This window comes from Numenius arquata, chromosome 6, assembly GCF_964106895.1.
Source record: "Numenius arquata chromosome 6, bNumArq3.hap1.1, whole genome shotgun sequence".
Lineage (NCBI taxonomy): Eukaryota > Metazoa > Chordata > Aves > Charadriiformes > Scolopacidae > Numenius > Numenius arquata.
In genome coordinates this window covers 27622022-27639184 of record NC_133581.1, presented here as the reverse complement: position 1 = coordinate 27639184, position 17163 = coordinate 27622022, and the positions used below count along the sequence as shown (strand labels likewise).

Here is a 17163-nt window from a genome sequence, read left to right as displayed (position 1 = left end):
CATTATTGTCATTCTGACATCGCACACATCATGTCATGGGGCATGAAGTCAAGCAGGGTGATACCCACAGAGGCCACTGCTGAACAGGAATTACAGAGAACAATTTTGCCTTTATTAGAAGGTCAGCGTGATAGTGGCATGCAAGACAGATGTAATGGTTCCAGCATGAAATGCTTGATGGAATTAACTTTCACTGCAGCTAATAGAATTTTGCTGCTGAAAAGTAGGGAAGACTGGTATTGGAACAAGAGATAATTAATTTTACCAATGTAAATGTTTGTCTATGTAAGCCCTGAGAAAATAACACCAGTTCACATACAGCTGTCTGAATTCAAGCCAGAGTTTTATAATTTTAAATAGAGTCAAATGGCACTCAACAGCTTTATTTACGTAATATGTATGAGTAACTGTTAATGATTCTAGCTTAAAGGGAAGGATGAACAAATGTCACAAATTTTGCAGGCTGGCCTGGTAAAAACAAAAAACAATATACAAACAACATCAAAACATCAAAGAGGTACGTAGACAACATAAGCACATGCACATATGTACAGGAATCATAATTAGATTGTTAAAAATTAACACCATATAAATATAACTGAAGGGCACATTTTGATTGCTTCCCTTGGTGATATTTATTCGTTGGCTCCTAATCCTGCTGTTACAGCCTTGCAATTAGTAATAATTAGTTTCATAAATTCCTAAAATACATAGCACTTAGTTATATGGTTACCAACGTAGACAGCACTGGTAGCTTCTTAGCATCTCTTCATCTCTGTGTTCGAGTTCTCCTTAGAGAGAGCTCTTTGCATTTTCAGCTGAGACCAAGGTTGAAGTGTAAGGAGTTTTTGCTTATATGATTCTGCTCTACCGTAATCAGGAAAGAGGGCATAACATGTGCTAAGGAAGACAAAAGCTGAACATTACATTTTTTTTTTTTAGTTTCAAGCAGCAGAGTGGTACTCTCACCTAATGCAGGTGAACGTGTCTCAGATTTTTAGTCTGCTATCCAACCCTCTGGATACAATGATAGAAATCGGTTTCTGGTTTTGATGGGAAGTGTGCTGATTTCATGATTGACCCCTGTAGGAATGGCAACACTGCACATATGCACTCAATTCTTTAATCTTTTAAATACTTTGAAATAAATACCTGGTTTACGCATGTGCAGTGTGACTGCCATTGTTTCTCTTTGGTGTGTGTCTGCATGTAATTTACATATCCAATGAACCCTCATTACAACATTCACAATCAGTTAGTGAGATAACTCCATCCACGTGATCCACAGTCTCCACACTAAATAAAACATTGTAACAGAGTCATAGTAACGACCACACATCCCATGTGAGTAGTTATTTTCTCTGTACTTTATTTTCTTTATTCTATGCCTTTACAAGTATGTCTTTTTCATGTTCTTTCTTTCTATTTAGACATGTCTGGTAATTGCAAACAGATAAACTATGCAATTATTTGCATTATACTGCCATAATTTTACTCTTTAGCTGGACAAAACCTGACCGTGCTTTCTAGGATATCTATATACATGGCGGAGATAATTTATTTCCTTTCATGTTAAGTATTTCTTCTATCTAACTTGTACCAAAACCTTTTACATCATTTGTATAGATCTAGCCTGCAATCCAAACAATAGATCAGTTTGACAGAGGAACGGAAGCTTGTCTTCTTTTTTTCCCTTCAGTTTTAACTCTGTGTCATCATAGTCAAAGGTTAAATGTAGTCCCTGTTGCTCAGTAGTTCCATTCTCCCCAGCAAACTTTAACCTCTGAGTAATCCAAGTAAATCTAACTTTTGGTCCTATTTACTGAGAAAAGTGCAAATGTAGAGTGGGGAAGATAATACCCTGAGTCATTCATCAGATAGGAATTATATTTGGACAGAATAGTTTCACCTCAAGGTAGTTAAATGTGGGATTTTTTTGTATTGATGCTAAAATGTCATTGCAACCCTGGTCAGATTTTACTGTTAAAATGTCTGTGTTCTTGACCAAAGTTACACAAGGCAGAATTTGACCTGGGTGCTATTTGTTTATGTTATTCCTAAGAAAGCCGGTAAACCTTAAGTCCAGGAAAACTGTAAGTTGATCATTTAATTACAAAGGGGAAGAGTGGTGCTCTGCTACTGGGCCCTGCCTGTTGCATATCAGTGTATCGTGTGATTTTTCCCTTGCTTTTTTTGTTTGCACAGTGATGGCTGTGAGGTAAGGGCTGCCAGATCATTTTGGGAAAAATGAAAGCATATAGATAACAAGCAAGAGTATAATCTGAAGCAAACATCACGGTGAAAGGTGGGATGGTGTCATGTCAGCCATAGCAATGCCATCGGATGGGCTCCCTGCATTGTCTTCCTTTGCCTTATCTGCTGTGCTGGTTGTGTCATCCGAGGCACATCCAAAACTTGTATCGTATGGTCCAAGCGAGTTGTCTAAGTGGAGAACTGAAAGGATAATGTAATTATTTTTATATATTCCTTGAAAGGTTTTTATCTCCATATGCTGAGTACCTCAGTTTAGTTCAGCAGTCTGTCACAGCTAAATCTATTTAACATCTTCCTTACATATAGGTGAGCAAAAAATGAAGGCCCTGATTCATGATCTTCTGAGGATAACATGCATCCTGCCAGTAACACCCATTCAGGACTACATGGGTGGTCAACTTTCAAAGCCAGTTCCTAACCTGACGTTCTGGCAGCTTTCAGCTCTTGCATTTGATCCAGATAAGGCGTATTGCCAAAGTTTTATTTTGATTTTATTTTATATGAGAAAAAAGTGTGGTTAGCCTCTCAGTGTTTGTTTAAACATTTTGAAATAAAGTCCAGGAACATGATGTAAATGTTTGGACACTGTGTGATTACATTTTAATACAAGTTTATACGTATTCCTGGAGAAGACAAAAGCAACCTTCTTTTTAAACCTCTTAAAAATATTTTTACTCCTAAAACCAGATGCAGCTTCATCCCTCATTCTGTAATTGAAGTTAGATGAGCAAGGAGTCTAGCCTTTTTCAGTTAATCTAAGTTTGGGAGAGCTTTTGAGCTATGGTTTTGAACCCTCCTGTAATACTTTGAAGAGAGGTTCAGTGATACAAGATACGATATTTCCTGATATTTTGGAGGTTAAAAAAAACCCAACTTGTAAGAGGGAGACACAGTTCAGGGGAGAACTGGTTAAGCTAAAATTTAAAAATAATAAAGTACTGTCACTTGAAAACTATTTTGACTGGAGTCGATGATATAATTCCTAATAATTCAGTAAGACCAGACTATTTAAACAGCTCTGTGCAGAAATAAAAAAATGTTCTTGTGCAAAGCACTTGTGCTATTCCTTACCTGGGTCATTCCTTGTATCATCATAAAGCCGTCTGTGGGAAAATGACTCAGACCTTTTCTTACCACATATAAAATATCCAATCAGACCAATTAATACAGATACCAAAATGGCTCCTACAATGACACCAACTATTACTCCTCCTTTGTTGGTTTTCTCTAGAAGAGAAAGAAAGAGAGAAGAGACAGCTGAATGAGAATAAATCTGTAAGATCAGATACTTCACTCTTGCTTTATAGCAGTCGAAGGCTTTGTGGAATGAATCTTTTCACCACAGATCTGAAACACTTTGCAGACTGTGACTAAACCAGCCTCTCTGCAGAAACTCTTTGCCTTTGTAAAAGAAAATAGACATCTCCATCCTTGACTTCAAAGGGAATAACTGAGTTTTTTAAGAAAAAACAGAAGGCTAAAGGAGTTTTTCTTAAAAAAAAAAAAAAAAAAGTTCCTAGGTTTAATTACAGAATCAGCCACTATCCTTTTATTTAAAAAAATAGGCAGTAATTGCTCTTTGAATGCAATTATATGTAAGCATTTAAGCCAGCAGTTAAAATTGCTGCCTCTGAATTTAAAGTGATTAAGTTTTAGCATACCAGTTCTTGAATATGCAAGGTAAGAAATCCAGTAATGCTTTCTGCACCTCTTCAGTTGGCAGAATAACTACATTCTTCCAAGTTTTTCCTCACGTTTCATAAAACTTTTCTTCAAAGTTTTCTGATTTTCTTGGAACTGAACTTCCTCTCCCACCCCCCTTCCTTTTCAGTCGTGTTACCTAAAAATCAGGTACATTATAATTATTAGAACTATGATGGGAAACGTGAAAGTTTGATGCTCCTTCAGTTCTTAGTACAAACTGTACTCTACTGGTTATGATGGATAAGCCTTTCAGTCCTGGGTTAAAAGCTTGAAAGCTAATTAATGGCAAAAAATTACTGTGTCTTCTAATCTTCCCCTTTCTTTTACAGAAGACCTGATTCAGAGCAGCAGGATAGAAAAGGGCCCATGACAGTTTTATGCTCCATTGTTTTCCCACGCATACTCAACTTGATAATTAAATGCATAATGAGTAATTCCTTTGGAAGCATTTATAAGAAGTCGTCTTTGGTCACAAAAGTTTCTGAACTTAAATAAGTTGACGTGTTCCACATTTAAAATGTTATTTCTACACATCTGCTTTGTAGGTCCCCTCCAGTGTGAATAGGCGATACCTGTCATTAGGTTCTCCACTCTTGGAAGTGTTAAACAAACAAGTTAACAGCAAATAATTTTAAAAATATTTTTTTTTATTTTGGGTGAGTGTTTGTTTTTATCTGTACTAAGTCACACTAGCGACTAGTTCACACATCTTATGAAGTCTCCTGTTCAGTCGAAAAAAAGGTTTGATTTCAACATGATGATTTTATTAAACCAGTTGGACTTTAGTGAGATACATACCCTCATTGCCATCTTTTGAATTAGATGAAGCAGTAGAATTGTTGCTAAAATTATGATTCAGCTCTGTTGTCTGCTGAGTGGGGTTTAAGTTTGGTGTGGGACTGTCCTTTTTTATCATGGTTGAGGTCAGTGTGATACTGGTGGGGAACAATGCAGGGGGGTTGATTGAAGGGTTATCACTGGGGAGTGCCGCAGCCGAAGAGGTGCTGTAGGTGAATGTGGAGTTACTTGGTGTCACTGTGGAGGTGGAAGCAGCTGCAGTACTTTTGGTCACTCCAGAAAAGTCACCCACTGATGTAAATGTTGCTAGAGACACTGGGATTCTGCTGAAGTTTGTGGCAGACTTATTTATTCCACCTTTTGATACCATAGTGACATTTGAAGATAAAGTGTTGCCATCAGTGGACCTCAGGGATGTGCTCTTTGGCTGACTGCTCATCTCTGTTCTTTTAGTTACATTTTCTTTGGCACTGGCAGTTGTTGGGGCAGCATGGCTGGCAATAGGAGGAGTTGTGGCAGTAGTCAATGACAGAACGAATCTGTGTGAAGCTGGTTGCACTGTAGACTGATTGTTATCTGTAACTGAGCTATTTCCATTATTTATTTCATTTGCTTTTGTGCCCTCAGTATTGCATTTGTTCCATTGCAGACTTGCAAGCAGAAAAATGAAGATTATTCCACAGGAGGGTTGCATGGTGTTGACTTCAAAGTTTGTTTTGTTATGTAGAGAACCTGAAAGAAATTCACTTTTGTCTATTATTTCATTTTGCAAAACAAAGCTTCTCAGTTAAGACACAAATAAGCTGGTTAAAAACTTGGTGTTCTACTGTAAAAGTCCCAGTAGTTTACCACGTTGATGCTGAAAACTTTATATTCCTGACTGTTAATGACTTGAAGAATGACCTAATACAGTACTGTTGATCAATAAAAGCTTTTTGCACAAGAAAATTCCATGTTTCTCTAAACAGGCCTCATACTCAGAGGGGAATAATTCAAAACCACTTTGCTATAGAATGAGGTAATGATACATACTTGGATGGCACGCTCGAGGCAACGTTTTCTGGGCAGGGAGCAACTCCAAGAGCAGACTAAAGAGTTATGCTCCATTGCGAAGAAATGTAATTGTTACAATTAGCCCTGAAAGTTGATGGATAATGTTTTGTGACCCTGAGCAATGAGTGTCATATGAACGCTGCCAGGAGCAAATTGAAAACTAAATCAGTCCAGGGATTATGGATGATGCTGAATTTCTATGGAAACTTCTTTTCCTATAGGAAACTGGAGGCTGTATATTATGCATTAATTTTTCAAATGTTAGATTGAGAAGGATGAGAAAAACTCATCTTGAAGTCACTTGATGGTAGCAGGTATGCTGTTTGGTGTATCTGTGGGGTTTTGGCAAAGGGGGTGTTTTTTCTGTGCATGAGACAGGTTGAGATCATGCAGTTTTTAACTCCCACACATAACCTCTCATGTGACAGCACAATAAAAAGTATAATAATTTACATCTTCAGCAGAGTTAATTAGATATCTATGTATGTGGGTTCTTTACCATCTGAAGAAAGGAGATGTACACCTGGAAAAAGTAACTATTTCTTTCATATTCAGCCTTACACTTTTTCCTGTAGGTGTTTTGTTTGAGTTTTCTTGAGGGGAGGGGACAAGGGCTGTTATGCTCTCTTGTTTGTTGGTGCGGGTTTTTTTTGTTTTTTCATTCAGTTGTGCATTTTCCCCAGGTTAGTTTCTTTGTATGTAACACTGTCAGAGCAATGGAAAAGTGCACATACAGTAGCAGTAGATAGCAGTCAGCTATGGGTAAAGTTATATCAATGAGTAGATGATAATTAAATATCATGTCATTGTATCTCATTTTGGCTTTATTCTTATTTCTTTTGTGGTCTGTTCTTACATGTTTTCTGTGTTTAGTGGTTAGAAGGTGGTACCATTACCTGAAATGCATGTGTATCTATAAAACGCCATTTAATCTGCTTATTAACATATGGTCTCCTTCTCCACAGTGCTTATTTCCCAAGTAGAGGTCAGGTATATGGCAGGAAGGACCTATGCTTGGAAAACACTTATAACTTATTTAGCAAAAAATAAAAGAGAAACCTTCTACTTCAGGATTGGTCAAACCAAGAATAACCACTCTGACCCCAAAAAAGCAAGCCAAAACCTCTTTGGATTTCAATAATCAGCTCCAGTTATGTTTACAGTTTGTTTGTAGGCCTTCAGATGACTATGAAATGCTATGCAATCTGAATATTAGATTTTGATTTGGTATTACCAATTATAGCTGCAAAACAGTGAAGAAAAAAAACCTTGCGTGTTACAAAGTTTTCAAACACATGCTTTCATTTTAATGGTATTACTGTTTTAATTCAGGGTCATGGTTTTTCCTTCCATGTATCATCATGTTAGTGAACAAAGTGGATTTGGTCGTATCGCTTATTATCCCTTCGCTGTAACTGAACTATGTAGGGAAATTACACGCAATTCCCTTTAACTGTAATCTTCATTTAAGAGCAGCGTACAAAGGAGTCAATATTGTTGCTGAACAAATTTGTTGTCATTTTTTCTGATTGGCTTATTTTTGTAATCTTCTTCATGGGAGACCATAAAGAAGAAACCTCCTTTCTTTGAAGACTGTATTCTCTTGGTTCTCAGACTGTAATGAACTGCTGCCTGGAAATCCTTTTGTGTATAATAATTAACTCTTCTTTTTCTAGTGCAACAGTAATATTCATACAGTTTAGAAAACATTTAAATTCTTTAAAATACTCATTGCCTTTTGAGCTTAATATGCAAATAGCGCTATTGCGGTACAACAGCAGTGCTATAGATAAACCGAAACTTGCAGGAGGGCCCAAACTTTAAATTAGCTAGTGAAGTAAATGTTTAAGGAAGCTATGAACAGATTATTAGTGAAAAAAAAATGCATCTCGCTTTTTGATTCACTGGTATTCGCGTTACTCGGCACCAGCTCGGTGGAAATCAGTGCAGTAGGCATAGCCTGAAGTGTGTAGAAATGACATCGGCATGGGATTAGGCTGCAGTTCAATTACCTAGATTATCTCTACCTTGTTTTATCATGAAAATGAGTTTTTTACATAGGATGGTCACTACCATGTTTCTTCAGTGGATTTTGCACTCTGCATTTGTTTCTGTGCTGCTAGAGTCAAATTTCATCTGTGACCTATAGCAGCTGGGTAGAAAAAAAAAGTCATCTCCAGTAAAAAGGGGAAGGCTAAAATTTCTCCTTCAGTGTATGGGTTTAAGAAGAGATGCAGTGGCCCCTGTTGGAAGAATTCACCAAGATGTGAATGCAATTTCCCATAAATATGGCCCTCCGGTGTGAACTGACTGAGGATGTGCTGGTTGCGTCTGTGCTGGAAAATGTGTAGCCCAGTTACAAGAGATATGTAGAGGTGCTGAGGACTTGATACCCACTCTTCACATGTTTCTGGAGGGATTTATTCTGAATTTGCCACAATCCTTCTCCATTGACTGAGCACCCTTTAAGGGTTGGATTGATGTGGATTAAAATGCTAATGTAGGTGTAGCCACGTCGAGGAGACTGTTGTTCTGTATCACACCAGCTTCTCTATTTTAAATGAAGTAAATTGAAAAAAGGCTACAAAAATCCTTGTTATTCTATTATTAATAAAGATTAAATTTGCTTTACAGCAGAAAGTATGCAATATGAAGCTGTTGGTTTACATACATGAACAACTGCACACCTACACTCTGGGTGAAGCCCTGGTTCCATTCAAATCAACCTCCCCTGGGTCTGTGGGCTTCACCATGAAGGTTGCATTGAGATTGCATCTGGCCTTGTGTTTTCCTTAAACTGTTGAGAGTTGCACTGAGTATTTCTGCAACAAGGAAAAAAAAATGCCCTAATAAATTTTTATATGGTGATTTTTGTATAAATGTATATCCAGTAGTATATTAAGTACTTAAAAGCAGATTTTTGGCATGTTAAAGTGATTGCAATGTGTATTTCCTGAACACAACCCAGCACCTGCCAGTGGTAGGTGTAATGTCTGCAAAACCTCTGCACTGTCAAGAAAATAATTTCAACAACTTCTTATGGGTAGATAATACAATCATTAGGATTAAAAATTCAGAGGACATTCTTTTGCACATCAATAAATTGAACATTGCACTGTTTCCCTCCGTTAGAGTAGTGGCTAGAAAGCACTTTAATCTATTTAGTGAACAGTGGCATGATGAGCAAATTATTAATGCCACGTCTTTGTTTCTTGTGGTCTGGAGTAACGTTCATATTTGCAGAGCTTTCACACTTAACTGTGGTTTTTAAGCCTCATAAGGCAGATTATTTTTACCTTTACGGCAGTGATCCAAAAATAGATGGAACAAATATAAAGCAAGATATAGAGAATTTATATTCTAGAATTCAGAAAGAAATAATAGCAACTGATGGTCCCAGAAATGTATTGGATTTTTGCTGCTGTGGCTCTTCACTCTAAAATTCAGATTGCCTTCCAAGGAAGAGATACTTCTAAATTTAATGAGCAATGAATATTAAATTTTCAAGCTTAAGTGTATTTCAATTTTTGTACTGGGAGAATAATTTGTAAGTTTTTAGTGAATTATAGAGGAATATAAATATGAATTTTATTCCATCTTTAATATTTTCCCTCTGTTGCTAAGTAACAACCTGACAAGTAGAAGTGCGCTGGCTGAGCTTCCTAAGTGTGTATTTCCTGTTCATTTTCAGTGTAACTAAACTCAGTAAAAGCAAAAGCAATGTAGCAATGCCTTTCCTTACAGAAATTTGGTATAAAGTAGCATATGCAGAATATTTCCCTTCACCAATCCCCCCCAGCATTTAAAATGGGCTCTGAACTGACTCTGAGAAAATCTATACTTGCTTGAGAAGAGACAGAAATAACCAATAAAGAAAAGTGTGAATTGGACTGAAACATTGTTCACGGTTCCTACTTCTCTGCTTTAATGTTTGAATGGCAAAACTTCTCTTTTTTTTTTTTTTTTTTTTCAATTGCTTTCTCAGGAATATGCTCTTAAGTAAAATTTGGCTACAACAGTACAACAGCACTGATTGGCTTCCCAAACACTATATAAAAGATTATTAATTGGATCCACTAATAAGCATAAAAAACACCTCAGACTTACCTTTGAGCTGTAAAAAATATGCAAGAACCTGTTGAAATACTGCTCTGGCCCCGAGCGCAATGAGTCTGGCGGGAAGAGGGGACCGCAGGTACTATAAAGGTGGCAGGGCGTCACCGGTCAGGAACGCACCGTGCAGGCGAGGTGAGGTGGGGCAGCCCTTCGCTGGGAACCAGCCTGACCGACCTCACTGCTGTCACGACCTGGCTCTGTCATTACAGAGTCCACAAAAATTGCAGTATTTATTGTAAAGTGGGTAGGCAGTACTTATTGCCTAATCCTTTGAAAGTCTTTGAACTGGTATTTCAGAAGGGTGACTGTTTTCTGTAAACTATAGAAGCTGTTGTTCCATGTACTGGGCAACTATTCATTTAACAAAAGATAGGTTTTTATTATTGCAGAGTTTCCTACAGAGTACTTTGTGAGATGAAAACTGGAAAAGGTGTGTCTTCTACAAAATAGAGCAGCAAAATGAGTTCTATTAAGAAAAACATGCTGCTAGAAACGGGTCTGATCCGATCTCCAACTATTTTCACAGTTGTAATAATTTAGGATAACAATCTAAATTCAAATTTTCTGAATTTATCAGATGTCATTATTTCTTACTTTGGAATACCTAACCAGATAGGGATCTGAATGTGACAACTCTTAATCCTTGCTTTAGGTTTTATGTAAACAATACTGCATTAAAGTAAGAATGAGGAAGTCAGGCATGTCATATATAACTTTTAATATGCCAATCTAGTAAACCTGTGATTTTTTTTTTTTTTTTTTATTCTTTATGCATATTTATTCTAGGCTGGTATGTGAAGAGCAACTCAAAACCATTTCTGTATTATGCGACTGTTTGAGTGGAATGCCACAATGTTGTTATCGGTTTCCCCTTTAAATTTTTAAGGAATCAAGTGCAAATACTATTTCGTAACTTATCCTTGAGATAAGTGTGAGGATATGGCATATACAGGAGCTGTTTTTATGGGAACAACTAGTGGTGTTTTCATGAAAATACTGCAGCAGACAAGTAGAAGGTTTTCTGTGAAATGGATTAAGTTCTACCGTTTAAATATCCCTTTTGGGGAAGTAAGTTATTCGTGTGGCATGTGGTGGGGTGGTCTGTGAGGAGGGAGGATGGGGTATGATACTGTGGGTTTGATTTTCTTTGGAATCTAGCATTCTGCTAGAGGAGGTTTTCTGCAGTGTGTATCAGCAAGCTTCCAACTCATACTTATTGCTGTGTCTGGGTGGACATGCATTGAACAGTTTGACCATGAGATCTGAAAACAAGCACCACGAATTTGTGTCCAAATTTGGATCTTACGCAGCATTAACCAAATGACAAGTGATATCCTAGGGTCAGCAGTATACTGCACACCAGCATGCACACATTATGGTGCTGAGAAGCCACAGATACGAATATATCTATGAATAGATACATAATATTTGAAGATAGCAAGACCTTAAATATATAAGGCTGCAATTCCATTAAAGTATATCTACTTCTGTGATGTGAAAGTCATACCCCTTCAGTGCTGCCCTCGGCTTCAGCATGAGGCTTGGGAAAGTGCACTCACTCTCTCTTATTTATTAGCAGTTTCATTCATCTGTTAGGAAAAGTAAAAGCTGTTTACCTGAGTGACAATGCTAGTGGAAGACGCTGTGTTTGTGACTCAGTTATTGGCTGAGCATGGCACACCTGCAGCGTGGTGGCAGGATACTGGCGCTGAGTCCTGGCCCACTGTTCCTGGAAGGCAAAACCTCCAGAGGTGAGCCCAAGCGTGAACAGATTCGGGGCTGTGACCATATGGAGAGAAGATGATGCAGAGTGCCCCAGGGCTGGGAGGTGAGACAGAGCTATGATTCAGCTGTAGCCTGTATTTACTAAGCAGCAGTTTGAATTCTGAAGAGTGTGCCTCAGTAGTAGGTGTGGTACCAAATCTGTAGGACTGGTTTTATTGCTGTAAAGGAGTCTGACTGAATTAAACTTAAGAGGTAATTGAGCAGAGTATTCTGAAGGGGCCTGGCTGGCCATGCCCAGAATCTGGGGAGAGGCAGAGGAGACAGTCCCCTAGCTCCTTACTGAAAATACTAATTGCCATAAATTTTTAGGGAAATAAACACGCCATTCATTTTGACACAGTGACTCTTACAAAATATTTGGAAGAGATGTGCTCACATAATGGTCTCAGGGTCTTGGTTTTGTCTGGGTCTTTTTCTTTCTCTCCTCTCTTCTTTCCTTCCACAGCATTTAAGAGTGACCATTTATCATTTCTTCTTGACAACATCAAACTTCTGTTATACTTAGGATTGTAGCAACACACAACCAATCTTTCCTGTCTGTCTTAACCATCAAGCATCATTATTGTCTTCTGAAAGGTTGAAAACTGTGTGAAGCACATGCCTAGAGATTTTAGTTCTTCATCAGTGCAAGTACTGGCGGTGTAAGGGCAGTAAACATAAGGTAACTTAAATAAGAATTAAACTTCTGGAAGTGTACAACAGGCAGAACTGCAGACTGTATTGCAGAGCACTGAGCAACAAATCCCTAAATGAGTAGGTCTATACTAAAGTGCTGGACAAAAAAAGAAAGCACAATATATTGTGGGATTTAAAATTCAGAACGGCAATTGGAGCTGTAAAAGAGGAAGCAATGTGCCCTGGAAAAGGCAGGAGAGGAGGCACCAGTTAATGTTTTCTGTAGGAAGCTGGAGGCTTGTGTGTGACCCTTTAAACTCTAAATTATCCAGAACTCTTGAGAAGCAGGATTAGGCACAAAGAAACTGCCAGGTGAAAACGATGTTAGAACATGAATGTTCTCATCTTGATGTTCACGTGGTTGGATTAGTCATCTATTGTATGTCTTACTTTTCTGCAGAAGTAATTGACAAAAGTCAAGGCTTAGCGTTTTCAGAGCTGGGAGATGAGGGTAAGAGATGAATCAGTAAGAAGTGCCTAGCAACTAGGAGTGGAGGGGCTTGATTGCACAGAGAGCAATCGGAGATGGGTGGCGTTAGCAGGGTGATAGACTAAAATAAAGGCAAGCCAGGAAGGATCCAGGCCTTCTGTAGAACTGCACAAATACTTGCATTTAAAAATTCGGATGTTTTTTCACAGTCATTTAGACTAGAAGGTTACAGCACAAGAGAAGTTTTGTGAATTTTTTTTTTTTCCCAACATGCTGGGTTTTTTTTTTATATACTTACAACTTTTGACACTACTTTCTCAGTAGCCTTGCAGCACAGCAAAATTACCATGAATTCTCTTCTACTGTGTGAAAGGGAGTATTGCAGCACTTTTTAAGAGCTCAGGTGAGTCTGGGAAAGGTGCTTTAGTTGGCAGGTATAGTTAGTGATTGGGCCTCACTTTCTTCATCTATGTGTATTATTTTCTTGATCACTGCAATATCAAACGCTTCATGTATATAAGTAACATAAAAGACATCATTTATTATTATTATTCGTATTACACTAGAGCCTATTATTCATGCTGTACCAGAGCCTGAACTTAGAGACAGATCTTGATTTAAAGAATATGCAAGTTATCCCAGATCTTGGGGGACAGACAGAATGAAATAAATAGCATTATAAGATTTGTGTATATTCAACTGAGGACACTATTTGTCCACAGCCTATTATTATGTCTGGACACAGCTGCCTCATTTTATTTCCAAAACTTCAACATATATTTACACAAGCTAGAATACTTCCCAGTCCAAAAAAGTTGCATGTATTTCAATAGCCCACCCTTCTGTATTCTTTTCTTCAGTAATGGCACTGGTGGAAAAAAAAAAAAGCCACTAATTCAATTGCTTGCTTTCAGTTTCTCCAATTTAGGTATTTGAAGTCAGTGGGATTTAAAAGTCATTATTTTATTCCCGATAACTGGGGCGCTTCCTTAATTTCTATTACCTTTGAGTGTAACTAAGTGAATTATTTCATTTGTGCAATTACAGACATAGCACCTTTGAAACAGGGCTAGCAGATATCTTGAGTGTGCTTCCTAGAGCAGCCTGAACACACAGAGGAACACCCAACACCATGTTTTGCAGAATGCGTTGTATTTCTCATACCTATTCCATCACATAAGAAAAGTCTTGTTTCTTTTGCGTATTGCCTGGGCTTACCTTCTGTAATATTTCTGAGTCTCACACTACACTGGTTGTGACAGTTGCCCGTCACTGGCAACTGGTTGTCACTGGTTGTTACTGCTGCCATAATAGGAGAGCTGTGTGCCGTTCTGGTTAGGAGCATCCAAAACGTAAATGAAATCTGTGGTGAAGACAAGATCCATGCTTGGAAGAATAAAAGAACATACTACCTAAAATAATATTCAGGGACAAGTTCCTTTCATTCAACCATCCGTTATTATGGGTAGTGATATGGTGAAATTCTGCTAACTTCTAGTCATTGGGCTTTAATAGAGTATATGGATGAATCATATATATGCATATACATTAAGTGATGATAGCCATATATAATATATATATATAAAATCCCAATAAGATGTTAAACATAATACAGAAATATAGAAAAAGGTAGAAATGTGAGACTATCCTATTCAGCTTGAGTTAGAAATCCTCCTTCTGAGCAGCTGGCTTGCCAGAAGGAAGCAAATTTTCGCACTCCCTATTTGAAATCACTGTTTTCTAGGCAACAGTTGGACAATCCCACATTTTGTCAGGAATCCCACCAAATCAAGGCGTCTTGCCCTCAGTGGCAAACTACAGTGTTTGGAAAAGTTGGAGTTATTCATTGGTTGTAATTATTTTTATAGGACCTACCAAAACCACTAAGTACATGGAGAATCTAATTATGATCTCACACAGAGATTATAAATAATTGTTTAAAGAAATATTTTAGTAGTGAAGTTACTCCAGTATAAAGCTGGTATAGCTGGGAAAGAAGTGAGGTAGTCTTGGTTCAAACTGGATAAAATTTGGCTCTTTACTGATAGATACCATTGTGTATGCATATCCTTGTTTCTTCAAGGAACGATTTTAAACCATATAAGTTTTGAATAAAATTAAAAGCAAAATGATGATCTAAAAGGGATGGCAATGTGTCATATTGACAGGCGCCTGTCTCTCCTATGAAGATATAGCGGACAGCAAAAAAAATTTAAAAATTCTTAGATAAACATTGTAAATTAGTGTTCCAATTTTAACAGTGATTATCATGAAGTTACTTACAGTTTTCAGAATCTTTGGGGAAAACAGCCAGAAAGTGGCTAATGACAGTTACCATGTTACATATTTCTGGTTTTCTTGAGATCTGCATGGCCTTTTTTCTTTCTTTTCCATAATTAAAATGCAGTTGATGATTTCCACAGCTACAGTCTTTCTAGAGTTTTGGAAAAGACGGAGAGCTGTATTAACCTATGACTGGGATCTCATAGACTGGGAAGATGAAGAGGTAAGACTAAACGGAAGAAAACCTGTAAATCTTGCTATCAGCATGATTTAAGTGTAAATATCAATACGTATTGTATGTCAGTAATCTGAATTTGCAATTCAGATTATATTTGCATTTATAATGCTAGTTGCAGAATAAACAAGTATATTTGGGACTAAACAAGTATACGTTGCCTTCTGCAACTAGCATTATAATTCCAAATACAATTCGACATTTATTAAAAGTATCCTTTGAAAAATTGAGTGGAAATAAGGGACCTACAGAGGACAGGAGCTACTACTGATGTTGGCACAGATACCTTTCAATTCTATGGTTTCTTATACTGGAAGTTCCTAATCCTAGTTAAAAACAGGACCAGGACAAGCAAAGGGACAGAAACTAGATTTTGTATCCTTCTGAGAGGCATAACTTACCTTTTACATTCTACTATCAGCATCAGCAGTAATCAAATTCTTTTATTCCTTTACTTCATAAATCACTAGTGAATATAGCTGTAATTTAACTATATTGGTGATTCAACTGCAGTCTGTCAATAAAGACTTCATCATTACTTGCTTTATAGCTTTCCCTAGGCACATAGGTACAAGCTGGTGGCTTTTAATAGAGGGTTTCATATCACAAAAAAGCACCATCATAACTGGCATTAATATATAGTTTTCTTATCAATTTCTGCAGAGAAACTACTGTTTAAGTCATTGTTATGACCCATGATCCTTTTAATACCCTCACACAGTGAGGAAGGCTGTTACGGTTTATTTTCTTTGTTAGTCTCTGGCACTGTTTCCAAGGATTTTCAAAAGAGCAAATTACTTATTTTGAGTTGGAGCATGATAAAAAATATAAATTCCCTACTTGATAACATGTCTTTATAACACGTATGTCTGAATTTGATACTTCAGTGAACTAAGTAGTACAACAAATGGAATCTACCCTGTCATTCCAGGAAGAGCTGCGCCCCCAGTTTGAAGCTAAATATTCCCAAGTGGAAAGAGTAAATCCCATCACAGGAAAACCTGAACCTTTTCAGCCTTTCCCTGATAAGCTCAGTCGACTAATGGTGTCTGTCTCAGGAATATTTTTCATGGTAATGTTTAATAATACTGGAATTGTTGTAGCTTTAATCTTATTCTGATGTAAATGGTAACTTAAGTCATGAGTGCATTCATTAAGGTTAGTGGATTTACGTAATATAGGCAAAACTGATTGTCTCAGCCTTACTGCTTGTTTATGGATCTCCTTTTTTTAAAAGATGTAATATAGTTATTTTGTAAAAGAACTGTAAAGAAATGTTTTAATTCATCAGTCTAGTATTTTCATTCTCTTAAAGTCTGCTCACCCAAACAAATGCTAATCTTTAAAACACTCGTTAATTTATTAATGCAATGGAAATTATTTCAGATATGGTTTATTTTGTTCTGATATCTCTATTTATAAACACCTACCTGTAGATTTCACTGGTCCTTACTGCAGTTTTTGCAGTTGTGGTGTATCGTCTGGTAGCCATGGAACAGTTTGCTTCTTTCAAGTGGTATTTCATCAAGAAGTATTGGCAGTTTGCAACATCTGGCACTGGAGTCTGTATCAATTTTATGATCATCATGTCACTCAATGTTGTAAGTCTTCCATTCTTTTAAAAGAGCGATTAATGTTAAAGAGTAATTTTTACAAGGTTATTAAGTTTACTGTATATCAGACACATGTATGTTCTTGGTTATTCATATAGCAGTGCCTGAAGCTAGTATTTCAGGGGCATTTCCTCTTCTAATACTACTTTCTGTAGTACTACTTACTGTACTTACTGTAGTGTAATACTTTCTGTACT

General features: G+C 37.2%; 2 protein-coding genes across 3 annotated transcripts in view; one reads left to right on the top strand and one right to left on the bottom strand.

Annotated features, from left to right (window-relative positions):
- Positions 1-17163, top strand: part of ANO3 (anoctamin 3) — a 199581-nt gene that overhangs the window by 169091 nt on the left and 13327 nt on the right. For both annotated transcript variants that reach the window (XM_074148861.1, XM_074148862.1), the window contains exons 15-17: positions 15259-15341; positions 16285-16425; positions 16790-16954. In XM_074148861.1, coding sequence (XP_074004962.1) covers positions 15259-15341; positions 16285-16425; positions 16790-16954 — 389 coding nt within the window. The remainder of the gene's footprint in view (positions 1-15258; positions 15342-16284; positions 16426-16789; positions 16955-17163) is intronic.
- Positions 2294-5470, bottom strand: MUC15 (mucin 15, cell surface associated). The gene is made up of 3 exons (XM_074148623.1): positions 4777-5470; positions 3346-3501; positions 2294-2454 (listed from the first exon to the last, which is right to left on the bottom strand). The coding sequence occupies exons 1-3, from the start codon at positions 5468-5470 to the stop codon at positions 2294-2296; spliced, it is 1011 nt and encodes a 336-aa protein (XP_074004724.1).

Bases quoted from the DNA above. Each gene is read 5' to 3' on its own strand.
- MUC15 (XM_074148623.1), bottom strand. From the start codon at position 5,470: ATGCAACCCTCCTGTGGAATAATCTTCATTTTTCTGCTTGCAAGTCTG. The intron at 3,502-4,776 runs GTATGTATCTCA...TTTCTCTTCTAG, and splicing joins TTCAAAAGATGGCAATGAGG to AGAAAACCAACAAAGGAGGA. The intron at 2,455-3,345 runs GTAAGGAATAGC...TTATCCTTTCAG, and splicing joins TGATACAAGGAATGACCCAG to TTCTCCACTTAGACAACTCG.